General features: G+C 41.0%; 2 protein-coding genes across 2 annotated transcripts; both read right to left on the bottom strand.

The window, feature by feature from the left end:
* Positions 1 to 6,126: 6,126 nt before the first annotated feature.
* LOC119736938 lies at positions 6,127 to 13,860 on the bottom strand. The gene is made up of 6 exons (XM_038210975.1): positions 13,328 to 13,860; positions 12,173 to 12,443; positions 11,441 to 11,711; positions 10,328 to 10,475; positions 9,456 to 9,726; positions 6,127 to 6,596 (listed from the first exon to the last, which is right to left on the bottom strand). The coding sequence occupies exons 1-6, from the start codon at positions 13,808 to 13,810 to the stop codon at positions 6,319 to 6,321; spliced, it is 1,722 nt and encodes a 573-aa protein (XP_038066903.1). The 5' UTR covers positions 13,811 to 13,860; the 3' UTR covers positions 6,127 to 6,318.
* A 3,931-nt stretch (positions 13,861 to 17,791) lies between these two features.
* Positions 17,792 to 18,289, bottom strand: LOC119737998 (uncharacterized protein K02A2.6-like). The gene has a single exon (XM_038212697.1). It carries the CDS (start codon positions 18,287 to 18,289, stop codon positions 17,792 to 17,794), a length of 498 nt encoding a protein of 165 aa, XP_038068625.1.
* Positions 18,290 to 20,303: the final 2,014 nt, after the last annotated feature.

Genomic DNA, 20,303 nt, shown 5'->3' with positions numbered 1-20,303 from the left:
CCATTTTGGATGCCGCGGTAAACATTATGTCGTACTGTACTGCATGGTACATGGTGGGCGCGTACTGCTGCTCGACACCCTGGAGATGTTGTTCGTTTATTTCTGAGTTCTTCGTTTATTTCTGAGTTGTTCGTTTATTTCTGAGTTCGTATATATTTCTGAGTTGATCGTTTATTTCTGAGTTGATCGTTTAATTCTGAGTTGATGGTTTATTTCTGCGTTGATGGTTTATTTTTTGAGTTGTTCGTTTATTTCTGAGTTGTTCGTTTATTTCTGAGTTGTTAGTTTATTTCTGAGTTGTTCGTTTATTTCTGAGTTATATTTGTTTATTCCTGAATTGTTTGTTTATTTCTGAATTGTTCGTTTATTTCTGAGTTGTTCGTTTATTTCTGAGTTATATTCGTTTATTTTTGTAGTTTTGTTTTATTTTTGTTTTTGTCTTTTTTGCCCTAATGGCCGCCCATATTAGTTGGTTATCGAAAGCATCCTTGTTCACAGCATCATTAGGCCGAGTGTCATAAGTGTTTTCTCAGTAAATACTTAAATATTATCCCTGCTATTGTGCTGAATTTGACTTTTAGGACATATTATCACCCTCTGATGGCTGATACATCACTGAATGGAAAAATTAGTGATGGCCAGATGTGGGAATCTTCCCCGTTCTCCCAAGTCTAGTTAGCAAATGGAATGTCCCTTTAAGAACTTGCTCCTTGCTATGATTGAAGGATCAGTCAACTGTACCATTGACTGTCAAGGATTGTACCGAATGCCTTACACAATGAGATATATATATTTTTTTTTTAAATCCAGTGACCTATGGTTTTCCGAGTAATGTGGCCTATCAATTGTTTCAACCCACCCCTCCCCCTGGCTGCCCCACCCAAGACGTAAGGATTGTCACTTTTGAAATGAGAAAATCTTCACCCCTCGGGCTAAATTTAAGTGACAATCCCCGACCATGCCCCGCTATACATACGTGGGGTGCACTAATGATTGCCTTTCCATGTAGTACGTCAATGACAACAATGTAATTTGAGTGACCAAAATCTCTCCCCAGGGCGTGAAAAACGTGACCAAATTCCGACATCAGACATGGGGCAGCGCGGGGGGGGGGGCATTTGATAGGCGCATAAGGACTCTACAAATCGCTTCTTTTTTTAACATCTGCACATGGTCTTGCGACACCTTTTTAACAGTCATTAAATGTTTTTAAAAGGCGATTTGTAGAGTACACAGCTTTTTTTCAGCACCACAAATGTTGAAATGCGGTAGTGTACAAAACTTACATTAATTTGGACATTCCAAAGGCAGAATATTAGTATAACAGTAGGTGAAACCCATCCAACCATGCCGACCTACCTCCATCATGATCATGTTTTGTCCATAGCATTTCTGATTGATAATGATACCGCTGATGATAACCCCAGTCTACTAACATGACTGAGGAATCTCTTGTCAAAATAGCTTCATTTTTAACAGCTTGGGCTATTTCCTTACCATTACATTCTCCAGTTCCTTTCACTTCTGCCAATAACTGGAAAATTCGCTCCATCTGGTTAATGTAAAGTTGTCATTCCTGCTTTTTAAGTGAACAATACGACACACGCAGTCAGCGTGTCACGGACGCTGCCATGTTTACAACCTTGTGTGCAGAAATTAATTCCCTACATGTGTCGGAAAAAAACGTATGCACCGCGCCGCGTTTACCCTGAGCACCAGCTTGAGGCTGTTGCTATCTTCTGCGCTGACAGGGCTCAAATTTCGAGAACAATCAGGGCCTAATTTCGGGGTGGGAATGCAACCTCTGAGTTGGGGAAAATCTAGGGTGTGTTCAGCATGGTTAAAACTAGATACAACCCAAAAATCAGGTTGCCTAAAATTGTTAAGTCGAACTTGAACGATACAGCCTTCAACTGACGGCCTATTTAGTTTTGTATATAAAGGCACACATCTGCAGTTGCTGGTCTACTGTGTGAAGTATAAAGGCAATGGGATTGATGTTTGCCAAAGTGCCGGAAACAAAAACAAAAACGTGAACAAATGCTATGGGCAGGTGACTGAAGAGGTAAAATAAAACAAAAGAAAGCAATGTAAACTAGAACAAAGGTTGTTTCGGCAAAGGTTCCAAAACAGCCATTGACATGAAATCATCACAAGACGAGAAATGCGTCTATTTCTAAACATTCACAACCATTTATTGCATTTCATGAACATTTATCGATCAAAAGGCAGGTATTTTAATACATGCGTGTTAAAACTGTATCGTGTACAAACTGTAGATCCACTACTGCGGTGTATATTTTTGTCCCTAGACTTTTCTAGATATGATTATGCTGTCTTGAGAACCATGTATTTTCGCTCAAGTACTAGCAGGGCAGTTGCAACACTCTGGTTAACTTTTAAAAAAAATAATAATATAGGTTTTCCCGGGATTCCTGAAATGTTCATTCATTTGAGAAATCTGAATTTGAATGCGCGTCTTTAAAAGGAATGCACAACATTTGCTTTGTCTGCAATTTTCTGACAAAAAGTGGAGGATAAGTATGTTATTGACAATATTGTTGAAGTGACTGAAACGGAACACTTTATAGGCTTTGGGCAATTGTAAGGTCAGAGAATCAGTCCAGCAGGCTTGTACCCATTCATAGGTGTGTAATCAATTGCAAAGGAAATGCGGAATAACTAAATATGAAAAATTAGGAGCAGTTTTTTAAAAACAGCCAGTTTGCTCCAACGCTGGTCGGCAGACCAGCGTTGGAAAAAAAACATGTTTTTTGCAAATTTCAGCACACCAGACAGGATCCATTTGTGACGAAAAAAAATGTTTCATTTAAAAAGAAAACTGCTAAATCAGACTTTTACATCCTCATCACTAGCACTGACGTAATAATAAGTTGTACCATTTCAACCAATTTACTATAGGCCTACATGGTTTTCTATCTTTTCGAACTCTTTTTATATACCATTTTCTTTCCGTTTTTATTGCAACTACGTTTTGCATAATATAAGGACACTTTCACATATTCACAATATAGATGGTGGAAAAAAATGTCAAACAGAACAGGACACCAATCGATAAACTAAGTGAAAAAAAATCGAGTTGATATATCAGCTATCGGCTACATCCACATCGGGTCATGAGGTTGGTATTTTTGTCATTGACTAAAATGGACTTCCGTGACTTGTCGTGAAAGACTAAGAAAAAATTGAATGACAATATGCGTACGATATTAAACATCAATTAAAATAACTCAGCCATGTAACCTGATTTTGTGGCGCAACACACACAGCATGCAAAACCCTCAAATTATCATTGATTCCTAGTATATCTGTTTTCTTTTCGATTGCTATCTATATATATGATTACTGACACAATTCAATACATTGGTTAATAAAGGATTTCATATCATTTAATGTGACCAGATCCGAAAACAATGAGTCTTGGGCCACTATTTGCACATATTTTAGATTATATATGTATATACGACATACACAGATATTCATTCTGACAGCCTGACATAATTGCCATTAGCATTATAAGGGTATACAATTCTGTGAACATTCCAAAAGTACATAATTTCTGAAAGACGGGTGAAGCTCAAAATTTATTCTGGACAATAATTTTTGGTTCTGATCACATTAAATGTAAATGAAAAATATAACATATATATTACACCATGAATATATCAAATACGCCACTTACTTTTTTAATCACCACTAATTATTATATCACAATAATAAAGGACATTTCACATGTTGCTACAAAGTACAAGTGCTCACCACTGATGTTTTGACAATTAGTATACGTATAATGCGACTACATCCTAAAAATAGTCTCTTGGACTCTCAACAACAATTTAGTCTCTCCATAAGAAAGCGACAATGCAGCGTTTCTTTTTGATAAATCTGGACATCAGAGTGATAATAATGTGGGTACAAAAAGCCGAAATTTGAATTTCAAGTATGTGTTTAAGTGTCAGTAGCTCACAAATTACCTCTGGCAACTTCATACTGTTAGTGAATCTGATCACATTGAATGTAAACGTTTACTTAAAATCAACACGCTGTCCATGCAGCTATGCAGTACAATTACCAAGAATAATATTAGTTACAGTATCCAATTACATTCAACACATTGCTACAACTACAATAATTTTATTTGTCGCTAATTTAGCACATCCTTTTCAAATGCTGATTTCTGTAGCACAACCCACGTATATGATATGAGAGTACGTTTAACTTATTGGTCAATCAGTTTCACATTTATAAGAACTCAGACATTGGACCCGTTGACATTTCAAAATCATTTTCATTGTGCAAGATTTGTCAACGGGCTTGTTGCACCGCAGTAGCTCGTGTGATTCGTCATGTGACTCTTTTTGTTGAGTCAGATCCCGTATAATAAAATGTTCATAATATGAACATTTTATTATACGGGATCCGACTCATATATTGAATATATTATATTATATATTGAATATATTATATTCAATATATACTTTACGATGAAATCATTAAACACAATGTATATTTCATCATATTTTCGCCCTGTTATTGATTAAATTAATTCTGTAAATTGTCTAACCTTTAACAGTTTCAATAATTATGATACTCCCGCATAGTCCCTAAAGTGTATGGTGAAAGTCGGCCAGAAATTCACCTAATGAAGAATGGCGAAAAGCAAGGAATGGCCATGCCCTTTCACTGACCGACAGTGACTTGTATTGACTTTTATGTCATAGTCATAAAGTTAGGTCAACCAAGAGTTCACCTGGAGCCGAAAGAGCGATTCATATCCATGGCACAAATTGAGAAAATTGAGAGTCTACTGAATCATAAGTAAGCAGTTTTTTCCTAAATCAACTCCAAACGACGGTTCAGTGCACATGCTAAAATTCAAAATGTAGTTGACCTAAACCATTATGTATGTAAATATATACAATAACAAGGACTACAACAAATGATTTAATACATTGATTGATTAACTTCACTAACATGTATTAACACTGATAAAAACTTATACGAAATTTAACCCTAAAAGAGCAGTCGGGAGTGCGTCGAAAATTGGACACGTTGCAAGAAAGGCACGAGTAAATTTATTTTGAAAAGTGCTAAGACGTGCGGGTGGACATGCGCCATACGTTATCATGCAAATGACGAATGGATAAGAAAATGTGATGATGCAATCTCAAAAAAAGAACAAGGGCGAATTCCGTTCATGATCTCTTAGGGCTTATATTGATAACTGATATTATGCTTAGACATCGAATACACTAAATATACATGCACTAAATTCACCAAAATCACATACTCAAGAGTTTAATACTTCTCACATAACCGTTTCAAATATTAAAACCGCACAAACAATTTAAGTATGTAATAGCATTGGCAATCTTCAGATATCAAGTGACAATTGACTCCTGTACAGGGGATCGTCTTGCATCTCCTATGATGCCCCGGACCAACGCCAGACGCCAACACGCCTCTTGACTTATACCGTGTTACGACCGAAGTCATTTTTTTTTCTGCAGGGTTCGGGATTTGTTTTTATTTCTTTTTAAATAAAAAAAGGATTTATTTGATTTAAATTGGATTTGTTTATTTAAATCAGATTTATATCAGATTCGTGTTTTTGTGGGTTTTTTTACTTTCAAAATATTGATATGTCTAAACATGTGTCTAAATCACTAAGGAGTTTACAGGTTCCTATAATACCCATCATCAACAAAACTCAATCAATTGATGAAAAAAACTATATTGAATCTGTGATTTAAAAAAATCACTTGATTTCATCTACATGTAGTCTACCTCATTGGTTCAAGGATACATTAATACTGAAGACACTCTATTGATACAGCTGATTGATTGATACAGCTGAGATGCGTATACGCAGTGTTTGTGGATATCAATGAAAAACTTGATTTACGGTGCATTGTACATTTCACATGGTATACAAAAATACGAGTACAGTTCTCCATGTGCATGTTTATTTCATAAAATTGCTTCTAATTTCAACACCAGCAGCACTGATCCTTGTGTAACTTATAGTGTCTGATTGATTGTCCTTTATACAAAGTGGAGAACAGAAATCAGGCCTCGCACATTTAAAAGGTGTTTTTCCAGCATCTTTGAACTCAAAACAAGTCTATGAAACAATATTTGCCTTATAATATTAACCCCCTAATCCATTGTTGTCTGAAAATTACAGCAACAGCAGATGCTGCAAATTACCTTTAAAGGTGCATTTTTTGTACTGGGGCTTGGTGTCCCCTCTATCCCCCGAGTTTCATTGTTGTATTTTAATATGGATACTTTCGATCACAGGTTATACGGTGCACGTCGTGTCATCATTTCACACCCTTTAAGAGAGACCTGTTTACCCTTCCAGGTGACCCACTGTATCCCCATGTAATCATCGACTGCTGTGTTGTTGTAGTACAAGCCGTTCAGGTTGCTCTTGAAGTGGTCGCTGATGTCGCTACCGCAGCGGTGATACCACCAGCCTCCGTGGAATTTCTGAGCGCAGTTTTCCCCGTCGGAGTCATGGTCTTTGTCTGGAGTTGAGAAGTGCGAAGTGTGACTCCTGAGTGAATCACCTGCGTGCATCAGAAAGGAAGGATTGTCAAACTAGTGGTGCGGCATAGGGACAGAATTGTGCATTTTGTGATAAAAGCATGAAAGTTCGCATGTTGGTCCTTCATGCCATGACAAAATTTTTCAGATATGGAGGCATTTCATATCTGACCCCTGGTGACCTTTGAGGGGTCAATGACCTCTGAATACTCTATTTATACCTATCGTTCTTGACAATATCACTTTCCTAAGACCTAAGTCTTTGTATAGTCTTCATACAATGTAAATAACGACCAAATGCAAAAAAAATCACAAGTGACCTTCGATGACCTTCCAAAGGGTCAATGACGTTTGTTTTAACTGCACTAACTCTGTTATTTATACGATATACCCTTTAAACCCCTTTTTTTCCCAAGCCCCAAGTCATAATGTTAAGTGGCTCATGCTATGAAAAGAATTTCGTAGTAGGAATCTCATATCTGACCTCTGATGACCTTCAAGGGGTCAATGAACATTGCATATCCTATTTATAGATATTAAGAGGATTAACTATTCAAAACACCATTTTTTTTATTACCCATATCTAAATGTTGAGCATTCGTGCCATAATATAAATTTTCAGATATGTCGACATTTTTAAATTTGACCTCTGATGACCTTTGCGAGGTCAACGAACTTTGTGTACTCTGATTGCCGGCCGTTATTTATCATGTTTAATCTTCCAAATGCCATTTTTCATGACTGAAGTCTAATTAGAGCAAAAGGAGTGTATTTTAATAATTATTCTACAACGTGTCATGAAGTCAGACCCCAAAGAATGTTTTTGCATGACCTCCCATGTCAATTTTCCTATTTATAAGGAAATGAAAGAATATAAGCGACACATCGCACAAGCATCACTCTCTTACAGTGACCATTGGTCTTGGTACAAAGGTTAAAAACGTGGCATTCCAAGTCCAAGTGGATACAGCGGGATGCAATAAGTACATAAGAGTTAATATTGCTTGACATATGTACACTTTCCATTACAAAACAGACCCACAGATTTCTACTCCAATCTCCATCATATTGCGTCTGCCAATAAAACAAGGAGAAACGAGGTCAGAGGTCACCTCAGAATTGTTTGTGGGGTTGAATTTATAACATGACTGTAAAATAATAGGTGCAATACCATTCTTTGCACTATTGGCGCTTGGGTCACCAAAAAACGGCGTTTTGGAGAATACATATGATAAATAACGGCAACTAAGATATACAAAGTTCATTGACTTCTCCAAGGGTATCTATACGTCATATATGATGTCCCCGCATCTGAAAATTCTTTTCATGGTACCAAGAGTCAAGCTTTAGACTTGGATCATGAAAAAAGTGGCATTTACAATTATGAAAATGTTATTAATATCCATATGTAGGCTATTGTTTTACAAAGGTCATGACCTCTCGTAAGTTGACCAGAGGTTGAATATGAAATGACCTATATGAAAATTCTCTTTACAGCATGAACACCTTTTATTTAGACATGAATCGTGAAAAAAATGCGGTTAAAAGAATAAATCTTACAAATAGCTATCAACAATTTTACAAAGGTGATTTGACCTCTCAAAGCTCACCAGAGGTCAGATATGAATTTTTCCAATTCTGATCGTTATTTTCTTTGTATGAAGACCTATGACATAGACTTGGGTCATTGGAAAGTGAACTTTTGAAGAACAAAAATAATGAATATTGCATGCAAAGTTCATTGACCTCTTAAGGGCACCAGAGGTCAAATATGAAAGGCTTTTTTATCTGAAAAATTTTGTCATGGCATGAAGAATCAACATGCGAAGTTTCATGCTTTTATCACAATTTGCACAATACTTTAGCATATTGTGGCTATGCCGCACCACTATGACAAAAAAAAAGAAATCTGTAGGAAAATTGCAGGGAAGGGACTTTGCAGGGAAGGGACTTTCGAACGGATTTCTCTGTATTTATCATACCTTTTAAGGTATGGTCTCAACCTCGTCCCCAGTGCTTACTTTATTTCCAATAGTAAGCACTGGATAGAACTTTCTTCCTGTATCCCGATTCGATACGGCAATTTTGCTAGAATTGGATTTATATCGTGTACTTAGTGTTGTTACTCACAACCTGCAGTACGTGTTTTCGCGATCATTCGGCCACGCATTCTCGAAACGCATTCCTTTTCAATTCGTTGATATTAATATGACGCGTTTTCGTTACTCACGCCATGCTCGCGCTGCGACAAATTGATTCTGTTTTTTTATCCCAGACACCGCATATAAAAACAAAAGAAAATGTAACGCACGGGCAGGCACCAGACTATTCCTCATTTGCATACGTGCTCCAAAATCTTGCACATGCAAATGATCCAACACCAGGATGAGAGAGCAGGTAGTGGTGGGCGCGTACTGCTTGACACCCTGGGGACGAGGTTGGTATGGTCTTCTTACTTTATTTAGCATTTTAGACATAGTCATCTGAATTTGTTCATGATGAAATTACTGATGAAACTAATATAGTGATATAAAACATACTAGTCAACAATTTCAATGCTGCCTGTAACCCGATTGGTGAGTTTCCAATTTTTGTTACGCTACTGATTTTGGATAATTATATCCCACTGCATGATAATGTGTGTGTTATGTTAATAAGCAAGAGGCCGGATGAAGCATTCATTCGGAATGGGGGAGAAACAGATCATCGCCTGCAGATTCAAACAATCAGTAAATTAGTTTGTATCAGTCCTTTTTATTGTAATAATGATAAGAGAAGCGCAGAAAAACTAGAAAAAAAACTCGAACAAAACTGTACGAAAAATGTGTGTTATAAGAGAGGTTCTAAAGGAAAGGATACTGAACGTATGTGGTTTTATATACCTGCATGTCCGCTCTCCTCATTGAAGTATTCGACAAAAAGCCCGTAATTGTCATCAGATGATTCCGTGGAGAATTTCTCATAACGAACACGTGCTTCGTCCCCATCAAACGCCTTCAGAGTGATGACCAGCTCCCACTCCCCGTTACCAGTCAGACCACGCAGCTTCTGGTTGCCCAGCCAGAACTCTCCGGTCAGATTCCCGAATCCCTCGGCGTACTCCTGCCAGGTTCGGTTGAAGCTCACCGAGCCGTCCAGGCGTTTCTGAAATACCTGTCAGAAACGATAATTATGAGCTACGGTAATAAATATATGTACGTGTACGGGATGCACTTTTCCAGTAGGTTCGTTGAGATTAAACATTTTGCCAATCGCGGTTTAAAATATTTATTTTTACGACGATGGACCTTTGATCCAGAACAGTTTGAAATATAAGATTTGTTTTGTACATCGGCTGAGGACATAATTGACAAGCTTTGAGAATGCGTCTTAAGCCAACGGGTTTTTATTTTAAAAAAACATTCTTTTGGCTTGGGAGCCCATATTACTCACTTCGATTGAATTGCAGTTTTGTATAACAAATAAGACCGTGCAGATTTCTGGGACAAGTAATACGTGCAGTTTGTATGGTGCGTTTTCCCAATTCTCGTGCGATGTTGTTACTCTTACAATTACTGGTTCAATATTCAACGGTGCGCGTACGCACGGACTTCCCACTTCCCAAAACACTTATAATAGTGCTTGGTATTGCACGTTTTCCTTAAAGAACATTTCAACGTTTCCAATTCCTCTTGGATTTACATTAACAATCCATCGAACCTTTTTGTCTTGTAAGATGCAGCAAGGTTTTGAAATAAACACTAACTTTACTCACTATGTATCCTTTCCCCGACTCCGGCTCCATGCGGCAGTAGACCTGCATATTCTGGCATGCGTGTTCGATGGTATACACACCACTTGATGTCTGACCAGCATCCAAGATCTCTTGACAATCTGCAGGCAGCTCCAATATGGACCGATTGCTTGTTATAAAAACGAAAATAGAGCAGTGATTTAATGGAAAAAAAATGAAAAGGTACATATTCCGCCAAGCTCTCTTGTGGTTAATATCAGTAATTGATATCATGCTGTTTACATATAAAATACACTGAATATTCATGTGCTATAAATATTCACTAAATCACAATTGTTTAAAAAGTCCAGATACATTTTACGAATCGCCATAGTGAAGAGAAGAGTCATGCCTTTTTGATATGTCAGACATAACATTTCAACTAGTACACCACACGATATAATATACCGCACACGAAACAATTACGTATTTACATGTACATGTACTAAGATTGCCAATCTGCAGATTTGCTACGAGAATTTACTCTTGTAGTGGATGGTCTTGTATTTCCCATGATGCATTTCGCATGATACGCCTCGTGACGTATACCGTGTTTCGACTGAAATTCAGTACACGGGGATGTCTTTTATTTTAATATCGATACTCGATAGATAGGGTAAAGAGAATTAAAAAAAAATACAATGGATCACTGTAAATACGTGGTTTATGGTTAACCCAGGCTGGTAACTGACTTAACCTCCGTTCACTTCTCGATCACAGCTCAACTTAACAGAGAAAAGCTGGATGTGAGTCTGGAACCTCGGGAAACAGTACCAGTGCCGTAACAATTGAAATGTTTGTTTCTTATTCAAATTAAATATATTCTCCCTGCTCTCAAACAAAATGATATGTTTTTTCTCACGACAAATATTAACATTTGCATGTTTTAATGGGGAAATGCTTACATTTGCGAGCATAGAATGGTAGATGGTCCGTACATTATCGTTTCTTTAAAAAGGTGCGGCTGAAGTCTATCCTGCGATAACTGAATTTCTGAAATACTGAAATACTCCGATCTTAGTTCTGGGCCCCAATTAACCCCCTCGTTGCACTGCTGTCCCATTGTGGATCTTTTCTATCACCGGTTACGCTTACCATTTGGGTCGCGTCATCATTTCGCACCCTTTAAGAGAGACATGTTTACCCTTCCAGCTGACCCACTGTATCCCCATGTAATCATCGACCGTTGCATTGTTGTGGTACAAGCCGTTCAGGTTGCTACTGAACCAACTGAAGATGTCACTACCGCAGTACTCGTACCACCAGCCTCCGTGGAATTTCTCAGCGCAGTTTTCCCCGTCGGAGTCATGGTCCTTATCTGGAGTTGAGAAGTCAGTATAATGACTATGACGCCAGAGTGAATCACCTGTGTGCACCAGAAAGAACGGGTCGTCAGACCTTGTATAAGTATACGTATACATTAATGGGTGACGAATGCTTCATGAAATTTTAATAAAGGGACTACTTATAAAATGGCATAAGAAAGGGTTCCTATATTTTTTTGTTTATTTTTGTAGACATGGGCTCCTTTCTTTATTTGTCTTGGTTATCTAGCTTAATATGTCCATGATGCAATGCTGCATGGGCATCGAACGAACTATTCAACAGTTTCAACCCTGCTTCAAGCCAGCGATATGCGTTATGCTTCTAAATTATTCATGTTCGACTATTCGACCAAAAAAAAACTATTCAAAAATAGTCACTGTTTTAGTAATTGGATGAGAGCAGCGCAATTAAACCAGAATTATACCTCAGACAAAAGTGCAGACAAAAGGAGAAGTCTCAAAGTGATGTAAAGGATAATGAACGCACAGGGATTCTATATACCTGAATCTCCACTCTCCGCACTAAAGCCGTCGACAAACAGCTCGTATTTGTTTTCAGATGAGTCTACGTTCAAGTACTTATACCGAATACGGGCCTCGTCGCCATCAAACGCGTTCAGAGTGATGACCAACTCCCGCCCCCAGTTACGAGTCAGACTGTGCAGCTTCTGGTTACCCAGCCAGAACTCTCCGGTCAGATTTCCGAATCCCTCTGCGTACTCCTGCCAGGTTCGGTTGAAGCTCACCGATCCGTCTAGGCGTCTCTGAAACACCTGTCAGAAACAATATTAGTGACGGTAAAACTGAATCACATTTACCACCAGCATTATACCCTTAATTGTTTGGGTTTAACATTGGTAGTGAATCTGAACGCAAATTCGTAGCGTTTCAGGACACACGTCACAGGCATTTTGTGGAGTAAGCAAACAAACAATCGAAACAGTCATAGGCACACCAATGAAAAATATTGACGAGAACAACCAGTGTCTGTCAGTAGCTAAAACTTTTTATTTTATTTTATTTTGGGGAGAAATAAGGCTGGAAATTCTCGTCGCTTTAATCGCATTTTTGTTTTGCGAAATTGATGGAAATTTACAAAATATAAGAGCAGATGAAATATTTTCAGTTTGTATGGGTGCAACTTCCGGCTTCCCGTTATTCTATAAGCGCGTGTTTTTTAATTATCGTCAGTGGTGCAGTAATCCAAAGCACGCGTATGTTTTAGTTTACAGCGGTTACATTGCATTTCAATTGTACCAACAACAATACTCGGTACAACAAGTTGAAAACACAATTGCCTCACGTATTTGTTTTTCAACGTCAAATCCATCTGGGAGCTAAATTGGCAACACATCTTCCAACCATGTTATAACAAAATTGTAACATATAGCATTAAAAAGGAACTTAGCTCACTATATATCCTTTCCCCGACTCCATGCGACAGTAGACCTGCATATTCTGGCGTTTTTGCTGAGTAGTGAAGCCCGTCTAACCAGGTAATTCAGCACATTTTTGACGGGCTCTCGACCAATCAGAAAGCCGGATTTGGCCCCATGTGTTTCTCAATGTCAAATAGATCTGGGAGCCAAATTGGCAAAACACCTTCCAACCATGTAATTTTGAAATATAACATGAGGAAATGAGGAACATTACTCACTATGTATCCTTTCCCCGACTCAGGCTCCATGCGACAGTAGACCTGCATATTCTGGCGTTTGTGCCGGATGGTATACACGCCGCTAGAATTCTGACCAGCATCCAAAATGTCTTGACAATCTGCAGGCGGCAGCGACGGCTCAGGGATGGTGCTGACAGCTGCAGCTGTCATATTGGTAGGATTGGATGCGACAGGTGTCGACCAGGGGAAAACTTTAGGAGTCGCCTCTGTGGCAGTTTCGGTTACTCCAAACGTCGACTCCTCCAGTTTGCTCTCAGTGCAGTTGAACCAATGGCCGATGACCTCAGCAGTCACCTCCGGCAGCATGTCCATATACAACGGTGGATCCTCACCCTGAATCTCAGGCGCGTAGCGGTGGTAATGACCGCCCAGTCTGACCCCTGTACAGGTGCAAGGATCGCCCGGAGGCAGGACAAATCTCCCCGTGCGCTGGCCGCAACCGCGTGGGCCTAGGTCAATCATCAGAGTACAGATTTGGGCTGAGACCGAACTGATCACTGCATTATTCAGTGAGAAAAATAAAGAAAAGAAAAAACGAGTGCAAACATTGTGAGAAACTACATACAGAAGTGTGAGCAAGAAGTGTGAGAGGCGAATGACGCAAGGCGCACCCAAGCCTGCCAGGGATATGTTGATCTAGTTGTTGCCGAGTTGTTGCCATGCCAAGTTTGTTTTCATGTACAAGGCAGAAACGTTAAATTAAATACCACTCATAAATACCTAGAACAGTTTACCAATTTCTATTGGTCGCGCGCTCATCACGTGGCCGGTCTTAAACGGATGATAAAGACATGGATGGCTGGTCTTAAGTGTCACATGAAGTTTAGACTCCTATGAAATCCAGTGCCTGACCGTTTTATTAGTTGAACGTTCACAATCATCACGAAGGCATGCGCAATACTACCAGTGAATCAGTATTTTATAGTCACAAACCCCCAATGCACTCACCACAGCTGCATCTGCGCATCATCGCGCAGTACGCGCGCCAATCTCCATAAAAGGAGTAGTTTTTGTCTTACTTTCGAGGTGGACATTCCATTAAATAGCAAGAGGGGTGTTTCGAAAAAAAAAAAAAATTGTTGAACAAAATCGTTGGGGAATTTAATTTTTGACTTGTTTTAACCTTTTGGACCTACGAGGTTTGATTTTTTTTACCGTATTTATGAATCGGAATACATATGTGCTTTGTCGGTATTTAACACTATCTTTAGGACTGGTTGGAGTCTGAAATGCCGATTCAGACTCCAACCAGTCGTTAATATAGTGTTTACACACATTTATTTCCTTAGTCAAGGTCTAGAAACCTACCGGCAGTGGCGCGTTTACGAATGCAAATTATCACTAGAATTGTGGTCAATGTACTGTAGGAGTTGGACCTTATTGAGTACTAACTCAATGGTGTTACTTCGCATGTGTTAGGGAAGATACACAAACGAGGGTTACAGTCCATACAAGGTATAAGACAGACCACTTTTCACAGCAGGGCCATTCCCATAAATTCAGACGTTAGACACTTTAATGAGCTGCTGTTGGAAATGTGAATGTGATACATCTGTGGCGGGAACCCCCGGGCCAACCTAAGTCTGTTAGGATAAGTCTGACTCCTAGTGGGGTGAAGACAATCTTCCCAAACCAAGGCTCTTCCCTAGACGAGAGATCACTCAGAGCGACCTTCAAGGCTAAGGGTGCAGGTCCGTTTTGGTGGAAATCTACCGCCCGATTATGAATGAGTGTTGATTAATTATCTCCGTTAATTAATTGCACAATAAACCTGTAAACATAAACACCGGAAGCAGAATTGTCGGTAATCTCAAACAACAATGATCGTAATTTATTCAACAATAATCAAGTACAACAATTAGGATGTGATTCGGTGGGTTGTTTTATTAACAGGGTCCTTAGTTACCGGAGAGAGCCCGCTGCTCGTCTATGCAACAACGCACACAGCATTAAGCACTAGACAACAATGGCAGCAATGAGCAACTATGCACAGCGCTAGTAATGAATCGCTAAGTTAGCCAAACACAGCGTCACAAGCACACAACAGCCGCTTAGCAATGTATACAGTCCGTTAGCAGGGTACCCGCTACGCCGTGCGTGTAAGCCAGAATTCAGCTACACATACCAGCGCGACCCCAGTACAGCTACACAGACTTTGTACACAAATCGCCTAAGCAATTTCACATAAGCAGGGTACCAGTAATTCACCTACTTCTCTGCCCGCTGTCGCAGCTACACCCGGCACTCAACACTCTAAACAGATGAGCCCCAAAACTATACACTCAACAAGCTATAGTATCTCACCTAACAACGATCTCCACAACTAGCAGCAATCAGTCCCAACAACTAGGCTAAACCATGTACCAATGCGCGTTCTAAACCCAAACTGCTAAACTTCTAAACAGAGCGCGCTCCCCAGGCACGCATTTATATACCAGGTACATGTAGACGCTACGTCATGTCTACAAACCATGTGCGTGTACTAATCCTATGGTGCGCTAAACTTATGGGAGTTATTGGCCAATCACGTACGCGCAGCAGCCCACGGAGCTCGTAAGCTCCGCCCGGTCACTGCACACAAGTGATTAAGCGTTAGTGCTATGGTATGACGTCACAACTAATCACTTTCCGCCACAAGGACCCGAGCATGGCAGAGGATGTCCCCATACTCTAAAGCCATAATTCAAAAATAAAAGGAAAGTGTGACTACATCTTAACATCTTCAAAATAATTCAATACAAAACTTAAAGCTTAACTTCATCCATAAAATTCAAAAGAAAACATAAGACTTAACTTTTTCTTTGAATTACAATAGAAAACATAAAGTTTAACTTCATCTTTGAAATTCAAAAGAAAACATAAGAGAGGAAGCTGATATTAAAGTTCATTAAATATTCACAAAATATAACATGTACCTTCCTCACATGTACTTTACATGTGTACATGTGCTTAACATGTGCGAAATATAACATGTACCCTACCTACATGTAACTAACATGTACAAGTGTTTCACATGTGCAAGAACACCAAAATTCAGCTCATTAAACATGCACAAGATTCTAAGTGCACAGTACAACGTGTCGAGAATCAATGTACATGTCCAACTTCACCAAAATTTGCTAATTAAATATTCACAAGATTTCACAGGTAATTATCGTACAGCTTCTGAATCACATTTTTGCTCATTAGATATTCACAAGAAATTTAAGGAAAGTTACACTCGTCTAGGCGAAATTTTAGTTCATTAAATATTCACACAAAAATTAAGGGGAAAATTTGCACTTATTTTACACAGATTAAAGGCAGAAATTTAAGGATAATCTTAGACTGATGAAATGTACATTAAATTTGATGGCAAAATTTTCGCAAATCGAAATTTACATGATTTAACTGGGATAAATTTTACAGAGTTTAAACAACGAATTTTTCCATTAGATAAATACACTTTTTTTTTCCTTACCGACAATAAACTTTTATAAAAACATTTATGAAGCTTTCAACAAAACTTTTAAGTAAACATTTAAGAACGTGAATATTAGAACTGTTTAAAACCTTAGAAAACTTTAGAAAATTGATTAAATACACAAAACATTAACTGGAACGCGTCGTTCACTTCGGGACGGGACGCCCGTTCTCATCAACGGACACTTGCTTGTAGCTCATCCGGTAGTTCTCTTCGGGAGACGATGATGTTGCCATCCGGCCACGTCTGAGATGATGACTGGACCCGCACAGTTGCCGTCCTCATCTTCAACAGGGGGATGTCTCTCTTGAATGGGACACTTCGGGCGTGGCTGGGATGCTCTCGCCAACTCTTCCAGTGGGGGAGTGGAGGATGCAGGGGATGAAACAGGGGAGACTGGAGCCTCATCCCTTAGATGACCTCAACAACAAATCTGGACTCTAACGATACCGAAGGGGCAATTTGTGGGCCCGTCTTGGGTACCGTCTTGGTGCTGACTCATCCTGCCGTTCTGACTGATCGGCTGGACTACCCGGACTCAAATCTTCAGTGATGGAATCCTCCACAGGAACCTCATTTTCGGCCACTTCAGCCAACTCCTCAGACGACTCTCTGTCATCTTGAACCTCGGGGATTGCATCCATGGGGAGGCTTTCTGTCACCTCATCCCTGGACTGACAATCCCACGGTTCGATTGCCTCACCGACATACGGTTTTAGTCGGTCTACATGGACTACCTTTGGCTTGCCATTACGCTTAAGCTGGATCCGAACTGTCACATCTGACAACTTCTTGACAACAAGCCATGGTCCTTCCCACCTAAGTTGTAGTTTGGGGGACATGTGCTTTTTCTTCGCAGGGTTGTGTAGCCACACAAATTGGCCCTCTCTCAACCCATGCTGAGACGCTCTCCTGTCAAAATTCTTCTTTTGCCTCCGGGCACTTTTCCCGAGACAATTCCTCGCCCTATTGTGGGCCTCCTACATATTACTTCGCAATGTTTCAGCGAAGTCTGCAGTGGCTTCCACCTCAACTTCAGGACACCCTGTCACCAGATCCACTGGGACACTCACCTCTCGCCCCAACATCATCATGTTGGGCGATTCCCCAATCGAGTCTTGCGGCGTGCACCTATAAGCGAAGGTCGCAAAGGGGAGGAACTCATCCCAGTCCTTCTGCCTACGCCTAGGGTCAAGGAGCATCGCCACGATGTTGACCAAGGTTTTGTTAAACCTCTCAACCATGCCGTCCGATTTCGGATTATAGGCGGTTGTCCGAGTTTTCGAAATGCCAAGAATTTGGCACATTTCCCTGAACACTTCTGACTCAAAGTTTGTGCCCTGATCAGAGTGAAGTTCTTGGGGCACCCCGAATCGACAGACAAACTCAGTCACCAAAGTGTGCGCGACTGTAACTGCAGTAGCGTCAGGAAGCGGAAATGCTTCCATCCACTTAGTGCAGTAGTCGCCAACCACCATCACCCAACGATTACCATTGTCCGTGACGGGCAATGGCCCGAGCAAGTCTATTGCTACTCGCTCCATCGGAACACCAACTCGATACTGCTGTAGGGGCGCAACCCTCTTCTTGGCAGCCGACTTTCTCCTGGCGCAGACATTGCAACCTCGGAGAAAAGACCGCACGTCCGCAGACATGCCTGGCCAGAAGTACCTGGCTTTGACTTTGGCCAGAGTCTTGCTGACCCCCAAATTGCCCACCATGCAACTCCGACAGAATTTCTTTCCGAAACTTCAGTGGCAAAACCAACAGCCACCGGATGGACTTTCCGTCGTCGGAGTCCCACCTCCTATGTAGAACTCCATCTCGGACCTCTAACTGGTCCCACTGTGACCAGTAGGTCTTACAGGCTGCCGACAAGTGCGAAACCGTCTTCCACTCAGGACGACTATCACCGTCCTCTTTCAACTTCCTGAGCCAACTCATGGTGTCATCCTGTGACTGTGCTTCCTTTAAAGCACTGCGAGACAGGGTTGGTTGGGCAGCTACGCCCCTAACCAAAAACTCACTCCCCCGAGGCTGAACCTCGGGTACCACACCAGTTGCCTCATCCTCCTTGACCACCTCCTCACGGCCGCACTGTTTGCATTGCCGTCTCGACAACCCATCAGCATTACCATGCTTCTTGCCACTCCTGTGCTCAATGACCAAGTCATACTGAGATAGGACCTCAATCCACCTCGCCAGCTGACCCTCGAGGTTCTTAAAATTAAGTACCCACCGCAATGCGGCATGGTCAGTTCTGACCGTCAACCTGCGGCCGTACAAATATTGTTTGAAATACTTCAAGTACACAACCACAGCCAACAACTCTTTACGAGTGACACAGTAATTTCGCTCAGGTTTGCTGAGCTTCCGGCTCGCATAAGCAAGCACTTTCTCGTCACCACCCTGGACCTGCGACAACACTGCCCCGATACCTTCACCACTGGCATCGGTGTCCAGGATGAAGTCACCCTCGGGCATTGGATATGACAAAACTGGGGCGGCTTGAAGCCTGCCCTTCAGCTCGTCAAATGCCTCTTGACAACTCTCAGTCCACTTAAACTCTCTTGACTTCTCGGTTAACGCATGAAGTGGACTCGCCACTTCTGCAAACCCCTTTATGAACTTCCGGTAGTACGATGCGAGGCCTAAAAAGCTTCGCACATCTCGTACACACCTTGGAACCGGCCAATTTGCCACTGCCTCAATCTTCTGAGGATCTGTTGCTACCCCTTCTGAGGACACAATGTGCCCTAGGTAAGCCACCGACCTCCGAAACAAATGACACTTGCTGGGCTTGAGTTTAAGCCCAGCGTTTCTTAGCCTGTCCAACACAACTCGGAGACGTTCTAGGGTCTCCATCACCGACTGACCAAACACGATGATGTCATCCAAATAAATCAGCAGGATTTCCCACTGCAAGCCGGCCATGACCTTTTCCATGAGCCGCTCAAATGTCGCCGGGGCATTGCACAGCCCAAAAGGCATGCATTTCCACCGGTACAACCCGCTTCTCACAACAAATGTTGACTTTTGGCTGGCGTCCTCATCCAGAGCGACTTGCCAGTACCCCGACGCCAAGTCAAGTGTACAAAACCACTTCGCCCCACCCAACGCATCGAATGTTTCATCAATGCGCGGCACCGGATAGGCATCCTTGATGGTCACCGAATTCAACTTTCTGTAATCAATACAGAAGCGTTTCGTACCATCCTTTTTGTCAACCAAAACAACATTTGCCGCCCATGGACTGTCGGAAGGTTCAATCACCCCCCTCTTTTCCAAATCACCGACTTGCCTCTGGATTTCCTCCTGATGGCAATACGGATGACGCCTCATCCGTTCTTTCACCGGCTTGGCATCACCAGTATTTATGTGATGCTGCACCACGTCCGTGCGACCAATGTCATGGTCACCCTTGGACAACACGTCCTGAAAGTCTACAAGACATTTCCGGACATCCTCATGGTAGATAGCCTCCACATTGGC

The sequence above is a fragment of the Patiria miniata genome, unplaced genomic scaffold (assembly GCF_015706575.1).
Source record: "Patiria miniata isolate m_02_andy unplaced genomic scaffold, ASM1570657v1 HiC_scaffold_3, whole genome shotgun sequence".
NCBI lineage: Eukaryota > Metazoa > Echinodermata > Asteroidea > Valvatida > Asterinidae > Patiria > Patiria miniata.
The sequence above is the reverse complement of the archived record's forward strand: the minus strand, read 5'-3'. Positions and strand labels throughout refer to the sequence as shown.

Excerpts from the sequence above, each read along its gene's own strand:
- LOC119736938 (XM_038210975.1), bottom strand. The coding sequence starts at position 13,810 with ATGATTGACCTAGGCCCACGCGGTTGCGGCCAGCGCACGGGGAGATTT. Across the intron at positions 12,444-13,327 it reads AGTCGGGGAAAGGATACATA|GTGTTTCAGAGACGCCTAGA; the intron begins GTGAGTAATGTT and ends TGTTTCTGACAG. Across the intron at positions 10,476-11,440 it reads ATGATGACGCGACCCAAATG|CAATCGGTCCATATTGGAGC; the intron begins GTAAGCGTAACC and ends TTTTATAACAAG.
- LOC119737998 (XM_038212697.1), bottom strand. The coding sequence starts at position 18,289 with ATGGTGGTTGGCGACTACTGCACTAAGTGGATGGAAGCATTTCCGCTT.